Below are 19,123 nucleotides of genomic sequence, written 5' to 3' on the forward strand. Positions count from 1 at the left end.
CAGTATTACTAATGCTGATTCCAGTGTCAGTAAATGAGACGACAATTAGTGTTATGGAAGATGAGTCTATGAGAAACATATTCAACTGGAGAGGAAGAAACTGCTTGCTGTCTGTGGCCTAAAATATATAGGTTTTATTAGTAGATGTAAAGAAGAAAACTGAATACTGTAAAATAATAAATCTCCTCAAATGTTTCCCTTATTATCTCCAGTAATTGTATTATTACACAGGCTTTTTATGTTACATTGTCTCATCTTCTTATTCAGGTTTCTACAATATCGGATCCTCTCAGTGAAGATCTTCTAGATAAGAGAATTTTCCTGATTTACCCATCAAAGATGGATATGGACAGAGACAAGCTGGCGGAGAGGATATTACACCTCACCCTAGACATCCTCTTCCGTCTTACTGGAGAGGTGAGAGATTCTGATGACGTCACATTACATCATTCTTATCTATGGGAATAACAGATGGACAGAACTGGATAGGTGAGGACTCTGGAAATGTCTGTAGTGAGATTTATTAATGAGTTTCTCCATTACCAGGATTACATAGTAGTGAAGACCTCTAGTGAGCGCTGTCAGGACCCTGTGTCTGAGGGATGGGGAAGACCCCTGAGCCCAATCACAAGGCCTCCACCTTACACCCTGATGCATGAGGACATCAATGACCAGAAGATCCTAGAACTCACCTACAAGATGATTGAGCTGCTGACTGGAGAGGTGACACTGCTGGGAATTCTGGGACATTATACAGTAATGCTATGAAGGGATCGGGGGGATGACGGTATCATTGTATGTGTCAGGTTCCTATAAGGTGTCAGAATGTCGCTGTCTATTTCTCCATGGAGGAGTGGGAGTATTTAGAAGGACACAAAGATCTGTACAAGGACGTCATGATGGAGGTTCCCCAGTGCCTCACATCGCCAGGTAATAAACAGGACTAAATACACATGGCCTATAATTATCTGTATATAAAGGATGAATTCAGTCCCTGTATGTGTTTCCTCCAGATCGATCCAGTAAGAGGACAACACCAGAGAGATGTCCCCATCCTCATCTTTCACAAGACTGTAAACAGGAAGACCCCAATGTTCCTCAGGATCATCAGGTAGATGGAGAGAAGGTGTCATGAGATCTCCCCTATGATGTGTAGACGGCTGTGAAGGTCTTGTGCTCAGTCTTGTTTTATCCACCAGGATTATATGTTTTATATTTCTGTAATGAGAACGGTTGAGATGGCAGGATTAAAGCTGATCATAGATGGGACTTCTCCATCTGTCTGTGACTTTTACAATATTTGTTTCAGGGTGAAGATCTGACCCATATTAATACTACAGAGACATATGTGAGAGGTGATGAGCGGTGTAAAGAGGAGATTCCTACAGATAACCATCCAGGTGAGTAGTAACCACTAAATGCAGAGAAGTCACAGAGTCTTCTCAGTCACCAGCTGTGGCTGCTCTATTGATAGTGCAGTCCGGTAGTATCACAATCGTGTGATCACCATTTTGCCGCTAGAGCATAACATTCTCCTCCATCCGAAAATGTTCAAATTACTTTGTGAATTGGGAAAGACCTTTTCTAGAGAACTTACAACCTGGAGGATCCACCTACCCCCTGGGATTAGGAGACGCTGTCCGTTACCTGCCCAGATCTGTAACAAAGCCAAATGACAGCGTACGTAGAATGTGCTGACACGTTAGAAAATCACTTGAAGAAAAATATTATGATGGGTCTGTAAGAGAAAGCGGAGGGTAATGATGGTGTTGGCTTCCTAGATCCCTGATATCTTATTGGATGAATCTACCTTCTCTCCCTTCTGTGCTGCTGAATGTGCTCATATGGTTCCTACAAGACCAGGTCCAGTCTTTCTGGACAAACTTCGCTTTTATGATCAACATTAAATGTGCAGTGAGGCCAAGTGTGAATTTCTGTACAATAACAACAGAGTTTCCCTTTATCTTGACTTTTCAAACCAATTAACTTCAAACAGGATCGTGATAAACTACATAAAAACATTACACCTGTGCCATGATATATCTCTAAGCTGTGCTTGGCTGAAGGCTGTAATATACATATATTCACGCCTGCAGAAGATGTGTTGGCATGGCTCGAGCCCTGGTTTCATGGATTCAATCCACATCATAAATTCCATTATGTTTTCAATCCTAAAGAATTCAGATTACTGCACAATCTCTCCTGAAATGGGGAGCTGTCACGAAAACACCAATTGGTCAGACCTTGCAGCTCTCTGGTGCCCCCTTATCCTGCTGATCAAACACGGTATTGACCGAGGATAAGCACGGGCTCAGCTGCTCTAATTTATGTCGACTATTGCGGCACGTGATGTGACAGGACGTATATATATACCACCAGTTCCTTCCAGGAATATATATATACCTCCGACCAGCCACCCTCAAACCACAATATCACATAAATACTGGTATACTGCCACCACCAATCGCTTAACAGGTGGATCGGGTACCCATTAGGTAACGTGAATTAGCGGGTGCTCGACATAGGACAAGAAGAACGAAGCTGGTAAATAATAATGATTTACTCCCGAAAGTGGGCAGTATTTACAAAAGATATACAAGATATTATAAAAGAGACAATGTACATATATGCATAAACAGTTATTAAAATAAAAGGGATAAGTAATAGCAAAACCTGTGCCACGTGGTGATGGTCTCAGATTCTGTGGGGGGACGGCTCCCCGGAAATTAGATGCGATTCTTCCACGCAGCATGGTGTGCATGCATCTGACGTCCCGGGGCAAGAATGACTTAAAAAATGGCCGTTCTGGTTTTTAGTAAAGGAGCCAAAACATTAGGAGACACCCATGGTGCTTACCTCACACGGGGGCTCGGCTTTGTGAACCCACCCAGCTGCAGAAGACCTAAAACTCCTTCAGATTTCATATCTTGGTGTGGGGGGGTCCCACATCCAAGATGGAGACATCATGTTTGCCCTCAACACTATTCATGAAGATGGATTTCAAATATGAAATCTCTATGATGCTCAGAAGCTCAGAACCCATTTCCCGGGCTTCCGGTGGTCTCCTAGTCACGAAAACCACACCATCACAATTGGAAAAAGTTGACGATCTCAAAAATGTGGTCCCTGTGTTTGTGACAGTCATGTGCATTATTAAAATCGACATTAAACGTTTGTACAGCTAAACAATAGGATTGGAGGGAAAAATCCAGGGTATACCAGTGCTTTTTCTGAGCTGAGGCTTTATGACGCTCTTAAAAATTCCTGAGGTTTGGGGGAAAAGCAACAGTGACTTCTATGTAAAACTCTTACAAATGGACAGGGGGGGTGGAGATTTGAGACAGCTCTCATTTTTTAAAACTATGACCAAAAATACATTTTGCCTGACAGGAGCACTAATACTTTCTCTACTCTTCTCATCAGGATTCATAGTAGCTCCAATGGTTCACCATAAATGACTGCAATTCCGGTTTAGTGTTGTAGTTCTCCCCTGATACATATATTGTTGTTGGGGATGTAACATATCTTTTATTCTGTCTTTTTTTACAGGTTCATTTTGTATGATAGTTTGAGTGTGGTGGAATCGGCCTGACTCACTTATGTGACTCTGTAACTCCCTCGTTGTCTTTAAAAGAAGGTCTCCATTATGTCTTCCCAATGCCCGAGGTCTAAATTTAAGACACCTCAGCTCTGCACTATTATGAAAAGTTCTCTTTAAATGTCTAATATTTCTTCTTGAAACTCATCTGACAGAAAATATTGTCCCTTACGATAGTTTAGATTGCTAAGAGCCACCGAGCCCCATACTCTTAATTACCCCAGAGAGGTTTCACCGCTAGTTACTTGTTTTTAACTGATGGAGACTGTTGAGTTTGATCATTTCAGTAGATGTGTTATTGTCTATAGTCACAGTTTTTGACTTCAGTGATCCTCTGATTTAACCTCTTCCTGCAGCCAGTTTTATGTTTCTAGTCAGGCTCCATTTTCACATCTGACGTGTGTCACTTTATGTGGAGATAACTTTGGAATTCTTCACAAAGGATAATAGGAAACAAATGGACCTTACAAATTATTTTCCAACTTCTCTTGAATCTGACAATACCCTATATACAGCTGTACACTACTGTCTGGGCACATGGCAGGTTAAGAAGGGAAGGAGCGACATTTAGCTATTAGGAATGCAGATCTTGCTGGAATAGTTCCCAGACACAATGTATTGGGGGCACTGTATGAACTGTATGGTCACCTGGCAGCTCAAAAGATGGCCACCACGAACAGGCTTGGTGCTATATAATCCATTTATCACCAGAGGAGATGGGACACACCATTTACAGATGCCTTAATATAATAAAATGACAGAAAACCAGAGCAGTAGAAATCACCATTAAGTAACTTCATTTTGAAAATTATAACCCTCAGTGAATTAACTATTGGTGCAGTGAATATTTTGACTCCACAATCACTTTCCAGAAATTAGCACGCAGTGGATGTTGGAGAGTGAAAATTACGCATTTGCCATTTTATTACCCAACACATAGTGCCCAGATTGTGCTCCAGCAGACACACACTGTAGATTAAGTGGGTTCTTCTCACTATAATAATGCCAAATACATGGTTGCTAAATATTGTTTAGGCACACTTCAAGGCTTAGAAGGAAGGGGGAGATTTGACTTTGGGAGACCGGATTTTGCTGCATTGGTTTATGGATGAGAAGACGTTTTTATTGATATTATTTTTGTCTACATAACATTGTTTGGTGGCTTCTTATTCCATATTTTGGAGACAGAATGAACAAACAGTTCAACATCACGCTCTACTGGTTCATCCTATGAGGTTTTCACGTTTCACTGTCATTCTGTCAATAACTTGCCATTTCTACAGACATTTAAGTAGAAATGTTCAAAAATATAAATTCAAGGATATTTCATTCAAAATTATTAATTGTTTTTTTTTCTTGGCAGATGACTGTACCAGGAGATCGGAGGGACAGGAGATTTTTAAATTGAATGATCTTGAGATCTTACAGGATACAATTGAAGTGAATGCCATTTCTCCGGATATACCATCATCCCTTCAAAGCAAAGATCTATCATCTAAGCCTATGGAACAGGTCCTGTCTTCTGATTCATTACCGACTATGAAGGAAAAAAATCAAAATAAAAAAATAAGCATTAAAAAACGAACTGCTCCTAAAGGAAAGAGGTCATTTTCACGTTCAGAAAATGGAAATAGTTTTACCCTCGAAAAATCTATTCTTAAGCATCAAAAAATACACACAGCAGACAATAGATTGCTTTGTTCCAAATGTGGCAGAAGTTTTAACCAGAAATCAGATTTTGTTGCGCACCAGCGAACTCACACAGCGGAGAAGCGTTTTTCATGTTCAGAATGTGGCAAATGTTTTAACCGGAAATCCACTTTGGTTGATCACCAGAGAACTCACACAGGAGAGAAGCCTTTTTCATGTTCAGAATGTGGCAAATGTTTTAACCAGAAATCAGCTTTGATTAAGCACCAGAGAACCCACACAGGGGAGAAGCCTTTTTCATGTTCAGAATGTGGGAAATGTTTTAACCGGAAATCCACTTTGGTTGATCACCAGAGAACTCACACAGGAGAGAAGCCTTTTTCATGTTCAGAATGTGGCAAATGTTTTAACAAGAAATCAGCTTTGATTAAGCACCAGAGAATTCACACAGGGGAGAAGCCTTTTTCGTGTTCAGAATGTGGGAAATGTTTTAACCATAAATCAGATTTGGTTAGTCACCAGAGAACCCACACAGGGGAGAACCCTTTTTCGTGTTCAGAATGTGGGAAAGGTTTTAACCAGAAATCAGCTTTGGATAGACACATGAGAACTCACACAGGGGAGAAGCCTTTTTCCTAATCTTTTTTTTTTTTAATCCAATAAATTTTTATAGTTATTTTTTTATTAGTTTTTTTTTACAAACCAAGAAACCAGTACATACAGTAATAAAATAACATACCATAGAGATGACATACATGCATCTCTCCTATATATCCTTTCAGCTTGCCCATTACCGTCTGATAACTTGCAGTCACTATATCTTACAATTAACATTCCACATTCTTGAAATTTCTTATATAACCATAATATTGTAATAAACATTATAATCCTATACACTTCTAGGTGTGCTATATTACTGTTAAATATGAATTATGGATGCAAACCGCGTGCATTTTGAAGCTTTTTTTTGAAGCTTTTTTCACTGTTTTCAGAACATTAACAGTAAGAACATGGAAGAGTCCAGGAGCCATTTGGTGAGCTGCATATCCTGCTACATGTTCACAGACTTGCCAGTGGAAAAGCCAAACTTCACATGCCAGAAATGCAAGCTTGTGTCCCTGTTGGAGGAAAAGTTGCGAAATCTAGAAGAGAGGTTAACTACCTTGAAAATCATTAAGGAAGGTGAAGAGTTCTTAGACAGAGCAGAATTATCTCTTCATGATTCAGAAAGAGAAGAAATTCGAACTGCACCTGACGAAACAGAGGAATGGAAGCATGTGACCCAGAGAAGCAGGAGGATCGAGAGGCAGTCAGCACCCATACTGCTCAGGAACCAGTACCAGGCTCTCACGCAGGAGAACCATGAAGAAATACAGCAAAATAAGACTTTGCCAGCAATGAATAACCTTGTAAGCCCTCAGAATCCTCCTGGATGGAGAAAGAAGAATGTTGTGAAGAAAAAACGGAGAGTGGTGGTCATGGGGGATTCCCTGTTAAGAGGAACAGAGGCCGCTATCTGCAGACCAGACATAACCTCAAGAGAAATGTGCTGTCTTCCAGGAGCAAAAATTAAAGATGTGTCTGACAGGATATCAAGACTCTTCAGACCTACAGATCACTACCCATTCCTGCTAATACATGTGGGGACAAATGACACCGCAAGAAAGGACCTGGAAACCATCTGCAGTGACTTTGAAGACTTAGGCAAGAAAGTGAAAGAATTGGGAGCGCAGGTGGTCTTCTCATCCATCCTCCCAGTGGATGGCCATGGAACAATGAGGTGGAATAAGATTCTACAGGTGAACAACTGGCTACGTCGATGGTGCCGTCAACAAGGATTTGGATTTCTGGATCACGGAATGAATTACCTATACGATGGACTACTTGCTAGAGATGGGGTGCACTTTACGAAGACTGGAAAACATGTATTTGGAAGTCGCCTTGCTACACTCATCAGGAGAGCTTTAAACTAGAACAATGTGGGAAGGGAAGCAAAAGGCCAGAAAAAGCCATACAGCTGACAAATACTATTGAGATCTCTGCTACTGGAAGTGGAAAGGAAGAACAAAGACAAAACAATTTAAATAATAAAAATATGGGAGGAAGAGAAACCAATCACAAACTAAAATGTTTTTATACAAATGCACAAAGCATGGGCAACCAACAAGGAGAATTGGAACTACTAATGCAGGAAAAGAAATATGATGTCATTGGAATCACTGAAACTTGGTGGGACGATACACATGATTGGAATAAAAGGCTAAAAGGATACAACTTATTTGCAAGAAACAGACTTGATAAACGAGGAGGAGGTGTCGCATTGTATGTTAGAAAAGCGTATATCTGCACAGAGATTGAAGCTTCAGAGACTGGGAGTTCTGTGGAAACTGTTTGGGTAAGAATACAAGGAGAGAACAACGGAAAGGACACCATTGTAGGCATTTACTACAGGCCACCTGGGCAAGCTGAAGATATGGATGAACTCTTTATATATCAAATGACCAAGTTCTCAAAAAAATATGACGTAGTGGTCATGGGAGATTTCAACTATCCAGACATTTGTTGGGAATCTCTCTCAAGTAAAACTAACAGGTCAAGCAAATTCTTATCCTCTCTTGCTGACAACTTTATCTTCCAAAAGGTAGGGGAGAAAACAAGGGGATCTGCTACTTTGGATCTAATCCTTATAAACAGGGATGAAATGGTTGAGGAGGTAAAGGTGGCTGGGACCCTAGGAGGCAGCGATCATGCTATTATAGAATTTTCGATAACTAGAGGAGGAAGACATGTGAAGACTCAAACTTCAAGGTTAGATTTTAGAAAGGCAGATTTTAAGAGACTCAGAAAGAGAATAGGAGGGATCCAATGGCTGGATGTCCTTAAGGACAAAAATGTCCAGGAAGGATGGGAAATTTTTAAAACTGAGATTCTCAAAGCACAATCGTTAACAATCCCGAAAAGTAGGAAGAATGGGAAGCATTTAAGGAAACCAGGATGGATGAACACAGAACTTAAACACATGCTAAAAAGAAAGAAAGAAATGTTTATTAAATGGAAAGAGGGAGGCATATCTAAAGAAGATTATAATGCAGTCTGCAGATCCTGTAGGGCACGTATCAGGTTAGCTAAAGCTGACAATGAATTAAGGCTTGCAAGAGATGTCAAAAGCAACAAAAAAGGATTTTGGGGGTATGTCAAAAGTAAAAGAAAAGTCAAAGATGCTATAGGATTTTTACAGGATGAAAATGGAGAAATGGTAAGAGAGGATGTTGAGAAGGCCGAACTTTTTAATTCCTATTTTGCATCTGTTTTCTCTCAGAAAGAAAATGTAACATCAACTGATCTTCACTGTCGTTTTAAAGGAATAGAAGAATCCAAGTTATCTGTAAACAGAAAGATTGTGAGGGAATATTTAGCTAACATAAATGAGTTCAAGTCTCCAGGTCCAGATGAATTACACCCCAGAGTACTGAAGGAGATCGTAGAAGAAATTTTAGAACCACTCTCCATAATCTTTGAAAATTCTTGGAGAACAGGAGAAGTCCCAGAAGACTGGAGAAGAGCAAATGTTGTTCCTATCTTCAAAAAGGGGAAGAAGGTGGACCCAGGGAACTATAGGCCGGTGAGTCTGACTTCTATACCAGGAAAGATCTTTGAACAAATTATTAAACAACATGTAGGTAAGTACATGGATAAGAATGAAGTGATTAACCAGAGTCAGCATGGGTTTGTAACTAACAAGTCATGTCAGACAAACTTAATTTCCTTCTATGACAGAATCACTGACTGGGTGGATCAGGGAAATGCTGTAGATATAGTATATCTTGACTTCAGCAAAGCATTTGACAAAGTATCTCACACCATCCTTATTGAAAAAATGACCAAGTATGCAATGGACCAGGCAACTGTTAGGTGGATTCATAACTGGCTTAGTGATCGGACTCAAAGGGTGGTTGTAAATGGCTTCACATCCAGCTGGATGAATGTCTCAAGTGGGGTACCACAGGGCTCCGTCCTGGGACCTGTATTGTTCAACATCTTTATCAATGATTTAGATGAAGGAATTGAGGGTAAACTGATTAAATTTGCTGATGACACAAAGCTAGGAGGGATAGCTAATACTAGAGAAGAGAGAGAGAGGATTCAAAAAGACCTAAATAAACTGGAGCAGTGGGCAGCAACCAACAGAATGGTTTTTAACAGGGAAAAATGCAAAGTACTACATCTGGGCAATAAAAATGAAAAAAGCATATACAGAATGGGAGGAATAGAGCTAAGCAACAGTACATGTGAAAAAGACTTATGTTCAGTCTATGATCTATTAGTATACCTGAGTCAACAGTGTGATGCAGCAGCAAAAAAGGCAAATACAATTCTGGGATGTATTAACAGAAGCATACAGTCTAGATCACGTGAAGTCATTATCGGACTTTACTCCTCTTTGGTCAGACCTCATCTGGAATACTGTGTACAGTTTTGGGCACCACATTTTAAAAAAGACATAGACAAACTGGAGCAAGTTCAGAGAAGAGCGACCAGAATGGTGACTGGTCTGCAAACCATGTCCTATGAGGAACGGTTGCAGGATTTGGGAATGTTTAGCTTGCAAAAAAGAAGACTGAGAGGAGACTTAATAGCTGTCTACAAATATGTCAAGGGCTGTCACATTGTAGAAGGATCATCTTTATTCTCATTTGCACAAGGAAAGACTAGAAGCAATGGGATGAAAATAAATGGGAGGAGACACAGATTAGATATTAGAAAAAACTTTTTGACAGTGAGGGTGATCAATGAGTGGAACAGGCTGCCACGAGAGGTGGTGAGTTCCCCTTCAATGGACGTCTTCAAACAGAGGCTGGACAGACATCTGTTTGAGATGATTTAGTGAATCCTGCTTTGAGCAGGGGGTTGGACCAGATGACCCAGGAGGTCCCTTCCAACTCTACATTCTATGATTCTATGATATTCATTTTTTAATCTGAATTCTATATAGATCAGCCTCGAGCTAGGTTTTGCTGACAAGACATTCAGGCTATTCTTGTCTTTTTAGCTCAGTGTAAGTTAGTGCCATAAGCAGAAGAACAGGTGCTGTGAGGGGCCAATATAACCCATACAGGGTGGGGGGCTCGGGGTCTCTTTTCCATTCTACATTACATGGCTCAGTGCTAGGATCTAAGAGCTGAAGAGGCAGCTGACATGTAGGCCCTGACACACGTGCTGGACACAGACAGACGCAACCTACCATTCAGGATCCCAGGAAAAGATGGGTGAATCTCAACTAATAGGCTAATTATGGACAAATGGAAAATCATTTTGTAACTATTTCACCTATTTTATGTAACTGCTGGAATTATTATTTTTAATGGACAACCCAAAAATAAAAAATATATTCTTTGAACAATCGCATCTGATAAACAGTCCTATCTATATATAAATATATGAAAATAAGTATATTTAACATTTTGGCGAGCCCCCATTCCTGATTTTTTTGTGCTTTCAAGTGGCTTCCTTCTCCTTGAACAAGGTGGGGGAGAGGAGGAAAGCTTTTGCTGAACACCTGTTGTCCAAGTGTCGGGAAACCCACTAACTTTGTCACAAGAATCAGAAAGAACCTACAGAAGATTGAGGACTGATATATTCTCAAGATGGATTGACAGGCACCAGAAGTACTACAAGGATCAGACGTACACTGATGACCAAACCCCAGTGTAAAGGAGAATCTGAGAAATCTGAAGTTAAGGAAAAATATGGATATTATTTCTTCTTTTCTAAGCAAAGTAAACTAAAATTTAAGGCTACTGACGAGACTGACTTAGACGTTTTTGTGGCTTAGCTTATGCGCAGAATGTGAAATGGAGAATTTAAAAATAGATTCTAAGCTGGTGTCCTTTTATAGAGACAAAGAAGTTGAAAAATATTTTACAATTCATTGACGTATTTCACAAACTTGTGTCAGAAAAGTCTAAGCATGACTGTAATAGTGTCAGAAAAGTCTAAGCATGACTGTGTAATAGTGTCAGAAAAGTCTAAGCATGACTGTGTAATAGTGTCAGAGGATACTAATGATGTTACTGATTCTGACTGTAATGTGGAAATTGAACAAGATGACAGCTACTGAAGGTGACCTTGTGTCTATTGACAAAGAGACTGACATGGGAACGGATGAACGAGAAACTGACATAATAAGTGATGTAGGAGACATGATAATTGACTTAAGTAATGTAGGAGGAGCTTATGTACAAAGACCATTAAAATTAGAAGAAAACTTAAAAGCTACACAGCCCAACTCCAAATTAAAGTTTGGAAAAATTTGTTAAAATGATAAAAAATCATTCCAAAAATCCATGTCTGTAGAAATTCCGAGATATTTGAGAGCTTTGGTGATAAGTTTAATTTAACTAATGAGGAGAGGAATCAATTATTTAAAATGTGGATTCCTGTGACATTTTCCAGACGTCTATTGTTAATGTTCTGTGAACATGACTCTCCTAATCAATGGATAAATGATTCGGACAGATTAAAATATTTGATTTACTGTTCAACCAAGAGTTTCCCAGACATAGATGATCTTCAAAAATTAAGGATTGGTAGGAAAGAATGTAAGTTTACATTCATGTCCATATTTAAATGGTTGTACAATACTCATCAAAAATGGAAAATGACAACAAATGCTAACAAATTTTGTACAAAAATTCAAATTCTTAAATCCAGCATCTCGAGTTATTGCTTCACAATAAGAATCTTTATTTAACCCTGCTGTTCTGTTCGGTCAAAAATGACCAAAGTTGAAATTTGATATTTTTTAAAATATTCATTATGCGGTTCTGAAACTTGTGGTTAATTGACGTTTCCTCATTTGAGGGGTTCTTACTGTGGGTAGTAGGTGTTTTTTTTTTTTTTTACTTCTTGCTCCAGGTTTTTTTTTACACTTGTACTGTTTGGTCAAAAATGGCCGATAGCCTTTTATACTAATCTTCAGCCATTTTTTGAGTAAAATAAAGGAGTTATAATCTCATTTTGGACTATATGTATATTGCATCTACTACTGTTTATCGACTTATCTAGGTCCTTTTGGTCCATGCTGATTTACACGTACATACATTTTCAAATTACGATACAGCAGATGGATTCGCTTCCAGTATAGTTATGTGCAAAATTTTTGCTGTATCTTATTTATGGGTAGAGATTCTACCAACATTTTATAATACTGGTGAAAATGTGACTGTAGATGAACAACTGGTGTCATTCAGAGGTAGGTGCCCATTCACACAGTATATTCCAAGTAAGCCTGCAAAGTACAGCATCAAAATATGGACTCTGTGCGACAGCAAAAGTTCATACGCTGTAAACGCTCAGGTATACATAGGGAAAAACACTGGAGAAAGAGCTGAAAAAAATCAAGGCATGCGAGTAGTTTTGGATTTGACACACGGACTCAAAGGACAAAATGTTATATTTTTTCACATCATACCAACTGGGGGAGATGTTGCTGAACAGAAAAATGACCATGCTGGGTACTGTTAGAAAAAATAAGCCAGAACTGCCACAAGGTATCCTCAGTAAGAGAGACATTTATAGTTCTATGTGTTATTTTACTAAGGATACCACAGTAGATTCTTACGTTCCCAAAAAACACAAACGGTCATTCTGATGAGCACAATGCACCATGATAGTGCAATCAGTAATCGAGAGGACAGAAAGCCGGACATGATTTTACATTACAATGCCACAAAAGGGGCAGTTGATACTCTAGATCAGGGGTCTCAAACACGCGGCCCGAGGGCCCGCAAGCATTGGAGCACCAGTAATGACTGCGGCCTAGTCCTGAGGGCAGCCGAAGTCAGTGATTCTTTTCAGTTGAATGTTCTGTAAGTTAGGGACCAGCATTGGCCACTACTACAAGATGGGTTACCAGGATAGAGGACATTACTACTATATGGGGACCAGGATGGGGAACATTACTACAAGATGGGGACCAGGATGGAGAACATTATTACAAGATGGGGACATTACTACAAGATGGGGATCAGGATGGGGGGACATTACTACAAGATGTGGACCAGGATGGGCACATTACTACAAGATGAGGACAAGGATGGGCACATTACTACAAGATGGGGACCAGGATGGGCACATTACTACAAGATGGGGCCCTGAAGGGCACATTACTACAAGATGGGGACCAGGATGGAGAACATTACTGAAAGATGGGGACCAGGATGGATAAAATTACTACAAGATGCGGACCAGGATGGAGAACATTACTACAAGATGGGAACATTACTCTAAGAAGTTGATCAGAATTACTATATGGTGCTAATTGTAAGAAGAAAAAAAATCACTGTATGTCGCCAATTAGTGGACACAAAAAGGAAATAAAAATTGTAAAAAAAATTCAAAACTGTACCATAGCCCATAAAATGAGTGCCATTGTAAAGAATAAAATAAAACAGCCAAAAATGTTGAAAAAATTATCCAAAATGTGTATAGAAAAAAACAATATGGTATCATTAAAAATATCATATCATATCCTGCAAAGAATGTGGCCCTTCAAATTTGCATTCTTTCTATGTGCGGCTCATATACTTAGCCGAGTTTGAGACCCCTGCTCTAGATCAACTCATAGGCACTTACACCTGTAAACGCAAAACAAATAGGTGGCCAATAGTTGTCTTTTACAACATTCTTGATGTGTCGGCATACAATGCATTCGTGTTATGGCGTGAAATACACCCAAATTGGAACAAAAACAGACTATATAAAAGAAGAATTTTTATAGAGGAGTTGGGAGAATCACTGGTTAGCCCATATATCGAAGAAAGAAAAGTAACACCGAGAAATGATGGAGCAGTAGCCATTGTCCACAGGATCCAACAGCATGCTAAGAAAAGTGAACCAACAGCTTCCAATGGCACTGCTACGATACCCACGGCCTCAACCAGCCTAAAACTGAAACAATGTGCCTTCTGACCAACATCAAGTAATCACAAAACAAATGTAATATGTTGCAGTTGTGCAAAGTACTTATGCAAAAGACTTGTAAATTATACTTGTGACAAATGCAAACAGTAAATTCAGCACCGTGAACCTTATTTACCATTTTATATAGAAAAAAATGAACTTTTTATTTTTTAAAAAAATATTTATACAGTACAGATCAAAAGTTTGGACACACCTTCTCATTTAAAGATTTTTCTGCATTTTCTTGACTATGAAAATTGTACATTCACACTGAAGGCATCAAAACTATGAATTAACACATGTGGAATTATATACTTAACAAAAAAGTGTGAGACGACTGAAAATATGTGTTATATTCTAGGTTCTTCAAAGTAGCCACCTTTTGCTTTGATGACTGCTTTGCACACTCTTGGCATTCTCTTGATGAGCTTCAAAAGGAGGCACCAGAACTGGTCTTCCAACAATCTTGAAGGAGTTCCCAGAGATGCTTAGCACTTGATGGCCCTTTTGCCTTAACTTCACTACAGCTCACCCCAAACCATCTCGATTGGGTTCATGTCTGGTGACTGTGGAGGCCAGGTCATCTGGCGTAGCACCCCATCACTCTCCTTCTTGGTCAAATAGCCCTTACACAGTCTGGAGGTGTGTTTGGGGTCATTGTCCTGTTGAAAAAGAAATGATGGTCCAACTAAACGCAAACCGGATGGAATAGCATGCCGCTGCAAGATGCTGTGGTAGCCATTCTGGTTCAGTATGCCTTCAATTTTGAATAAATCCCCAACAGTGTCACCAGCAAAGTACCCCCACACCATCACACCTCCTCCATGCTTCACGGTGGGAACCAGGCATGTAGAGTCCATCCGTTCACCTTTTCTGCGTTGCACAAAGACACGGTGGTTGGAACCAAAGATCTCAAATTTGGACTCATCAGACCAAAGCACAGATTTCCACTGGTCTAATGTCCATTCCTTGCATTCTTTAGCCCAAACAAGTCTCTTCTGCGTATTGCCTGTCCTTAGCAGTGGTTTCCTAGCAGCTATTTTACCATGAAGTCCTGCTGCACAAAGTCTCCTCTTAACAGTTGTTGAAGAGATGTGTCTGCTGCTAGAACTCTGTGTGGCATTGACCTGGTCTCTAATCTGAGCTGCTGTTAACCTGCGATTTCTGAGGCTGGTGACTCAGATAAACTTATCCTCAGAAGCATAGGTGACTCTTGGTCTTCCTTTCCTGGGGCGGTCCTTATGTGAGCCAGTTTCTTTGTAGGGCTTGATGGTTTTTGCAACTGCACTTGGGGACACTTTCAAAGTTTTCCCAATTTTTCGGACTGACTGACCTTCATTTCTTAAAGTAATGATGGCCACTCGTTTTTATTTACTTAGCTGCTTTTTCTTGCCATAATACAAATTCTAGTCTATCAGCTGTGTATCCACCAGACTTCTGCACAACAGAACTGATGGTCCCAACCCCATTTATAAGGCTATAAATCCCACTTTTTAAACCTGACAGGGCACACCTGTGAAGTGAAAACCATTTCCGGTGACTACCTCTTGAAGCTCAGCAAGAGAATGCCAAGAGTGTGCAAAGCAGTCATCAAAGCAAAAGGTGGCTACTTTGAAAATTGTACATTCACACTGAAGGCATCAAAACTATGAATTAACACATGTGGAATTATATACTTAACAAAAAAGTGTGAAACAACTGAAAATATGTCTTATATTCTAGGTTCTTCAAAGTAGCCACCTTTTGCTTTGATGACTGCTTTGCACACTCTTGGCATTCTCTTGATGAGCTTCAAGAGGTAGTCACCAGAAATGGTCTTCCAACAATCTTGAAGGAGTTCCCAGAGATGCTTAGCACTTGTTGGCCCTTTTGCCTTCACTCTGCGGTCCAGCTCACCCCAAACCATCTCGATTGGGTTCATGTCTGGTGACTGTGGAGGCCAGGTCATCTGGCGTAGCACCCCATCACTCTCCTTCTTGGTCAAATAGCCCTTACACAGTCTGGAGGTGTGTTTGGGGTCATTGTCCTGTTGAAAAAGAAATGATGGTCCAACTAAACGCAAACCGGATGGAATAGCATGCCGCTGCAAGATGCTGTGGTAGCCATGTTGGTTCAGTATGCCTTCAATTTTGAATAAATCCCCAACAGTGTCACCAGCAAAGCACCTCCACACCATCACACTTCCTCCTCCATGCTTCACGGTGAGAACCAGGCATGTAGAGTCCATCCGTTCACCTTTTCTGCGTCGCACAAAGACACGGTGGTTGGAACAAAAGATCTCAAATTTGGACTCATCAGACCAAAGCACAGATTTCCACTGGACTAATGTCCATTCCTAGTGTTCTTTAGCCCAAACAAGTCTCTTCTGCTTGTTACCTGTCTTTAGCAGTGGTTTCCTAGCAGCTTTTTTACCATGAAGGCCTGCTGCACAAAGTCTCCTCTTAAATGTTGTTGTAGAGATGTGTCTGCTGCTAGAACTCTGTGTGGCATTGACCTGGTCTCTAATCTGAGCTGCTGTTAACCTGCGATTTCTGAGGCTGGTGACTCAGATAAACTTATCCTCAGAAGCATAGGTGACTCTTGGTCTTCCTTTCCTGGGGTGGTCCTTATGTGACCCAGTTTCTTTGTAGCGCTTGATGGTTTTTGCAACTGCACTTGGGGAAACTTTCAAAGTTTGCCCAATTTTTCGGACTGACTGACCTTCATTTCTTAAAGTAATGATGGCCACTCGTTTTTATTTACTTAGCTGATTCAGTAGGACTATCAGCTGTGTATCCACCAGACTTCTGCACAACACAACTGATGGTCCCAACCCCATTTATAAGGCTATAAATCCCACTTTTTAAACCTGACAGGGCACACCTGTGAAGTGAAAACCATTTCTGGTGACTACCTCTTGAAGCTCAGCAAGAGAATGCCAAGAGTGTGCAAAGCAGTCATCAAAGCAAAAGGTGGCTACTTTGAAGAACCTATAATATAAGACATATTTTCAGTTGTTTCACACTTTTTTGTTAAGTATATAATTCGACATGTGTTAATTCATAGTTTTGATGCCTTCAATGTGAATGTACAATTTTCATAGTCATGAAAATACAGAAAAATCTTTAAATGAGAAGGTGTGTCCAAACTTTTGGTCTGTACTGTATATATATATATATATATATATATATATATATATATGTGTGTTTGTGTGTATATATATATACATACACTACTCAAAAAAATAAAGGGAACACTTAAACAACAGAGTATAACTCCAAGTAAATCAAACTTCTGTGAAATCAAACTGTCCACTTAGGAAGCAACACTGATTGACAATCAATTTCACATGCTGTTGTGCAAATCGAATAGACAATAGATGGAAATTATTGGCAACTATCAAGACACCCTCAATAAAGAAGTGGTTCTGCAGGTGGGGACCACAGACCACATCTCAGTACCAATGCTTTCTGGCTGATGTTTTGGTCACTTTTGAATGTTGGTTGTGCTTTCACACTCGTGGTAGAATGAGACGGACTCTACAACCCACAGAAGTTGCTCAGGTTGTGCAGCTTATCCAGGATGGCACATCAATGCGAGCTGTGGCAAGAAGGTTTGCTGTGTCCGTCAGCGTAGTGTCCAGAGGCTGGAGGCGCTACCAGGAGACAGGCCAGTACACCAGGAGACGTGGAGGGGGCTGTAGGAGGGCAACAACTCCAGCAGCAGGACCGCTACCTCGGCCTTTGTGCAAGGAGGAACAGGACAAGCACTGCCAGAGCCCTGCAAAATGACCTCCAGCAGGCCACAAATGTGCATGTGTCTGCACAAATGGTTAGAGACTGACTCCATGAGGGTGGTATGAGGGCCCGACATCCACAGATGGGGGTTGTGCTCACAGCCCAACACCATGCAGGAGGCTTGGCATTTGCCACAGAACACCAGGATTGGCAAAGTCGCCACTGGCGCCCTGTGCTCTTCACAGATGAAAGCAGGTTCACACTGAGCACATGTGACAGACGTGACAGAGTCTGGAGACGCCGTGGAGAGCGATCTGCTGCCTGCAACATCCTTCAGCATGACCGGTTTGGCAGTTGGTCAGTAATGGTGTGGGGTGGCATTTCTTTGGAGGGCCGCATAACCCTCCATGTGTTCGCCAGAGGTAGCCTGACTACCATTAGGTACCGAAATAAGATCATCAGACCCTTTGTGAGACCATATGCTGGTGCGGTTGGCCCTGGGTTCTTCCTAATGCAGTACAATGCCAGACCTCATGTGGCTGGAGTGTGTCAGCAGTTCCTGCAAGATGAAGGCATTGAAGCTATAGACTGGCCCGCCCATTCCCCAGACCTGAATCCGATTGAGCACATCTGGGACATCATGTCTCGCTCCATCCACCAACGTCACGTTGCCCCACAGACTATCCAGGAGTTGGCGGATGCTTTAGTCCAGGTCTAGGAGGAGATCCCACAGGAGACCACCCGCAACCTCGTCAGGAGCATGCCCAGGCGTTGTAGGGAGGTCATACAGGCACGTGGAGGCCACACACAATACTGAGCCTCATTTTGACTTGTTTTAAGGGCATTACATCAAATTTACATCAGCCTGTAGTGTGTTTTTCCACGTTAATTTTGGTGGTGACTCCAAATCCAGGCCTCCATTGGTTAATAAATTTGATTTCCATTGATGATTTTTGTGTGATTTTGTTGTCAGCACATTCAACTTTGTACAGAACAAAGTATTCAATGAGAATATTTCATTCATTCAGATCTAGGATGTGTTATTTGAGTGTTCCCTTTATTTTTTTGAGCAGTGTATATATACAGTTTTGCTCAAAAGTTTACATACCCCGGAAGAATTTTTCCTTTCTCGGCCTTGTTTCAGAGAATATGAATGATAACAAAAAAACTGTTTCTCCACTCATGGTTATTGGTTGGG

At 40.6% G+C, this 19,123-nt stretch overlaps 2 protein-coding genes across 2 annotated transcripts in view; one reads left to right on the plus strand and one right to left on the minus strand.

Moving 5' to 3' along the window:
• Positions 1–19,123, minus strand: part of LOC141207904 (uncharacterized) — a 182,986-nt gene that overhangs the window by 142,990 nt on the left and 20,873 nt on the right. The gene's annotated exons all lie outside the window — the stretch shown is intronic.
• LOC141207897 (uncharacterized) lies at positions 365–10,835 on the plus strand. Its single transcript, XM_073664460.1, has 7 exons — positions 365–417; positions 547–723; positions 807–930; positions 1,014–1,111; positions 1,310–1,400; positions 4,962–5,717; positions 10,750–10,835. Exons 2-7 carry the CDS (start codon positions 652–654, stop codon positions 10,833–10,835), a joined length of 1,227 nt encoding a protein of 408 aa, XP_073520561.1. The 5' UTR covers positions 365–417; positions 547–651.

This window comes from Phyllobates terribilis, unplaced genomic scaffold (assembly GCF_046119375.1).
Source record: "Phyllobates terribilis strain yellow unplaced genomic scaffold, ASM4611937v1 Scaffold_167__1_contigs__length_4167997, whole genome shotgun sequence".
Taxonomy (NCBI): Eukaryota; Metazoa; Chordata; class Amphibia; order Anura; family Dendrobatidae; genus Phyllobates; species Phyllobates terribilis.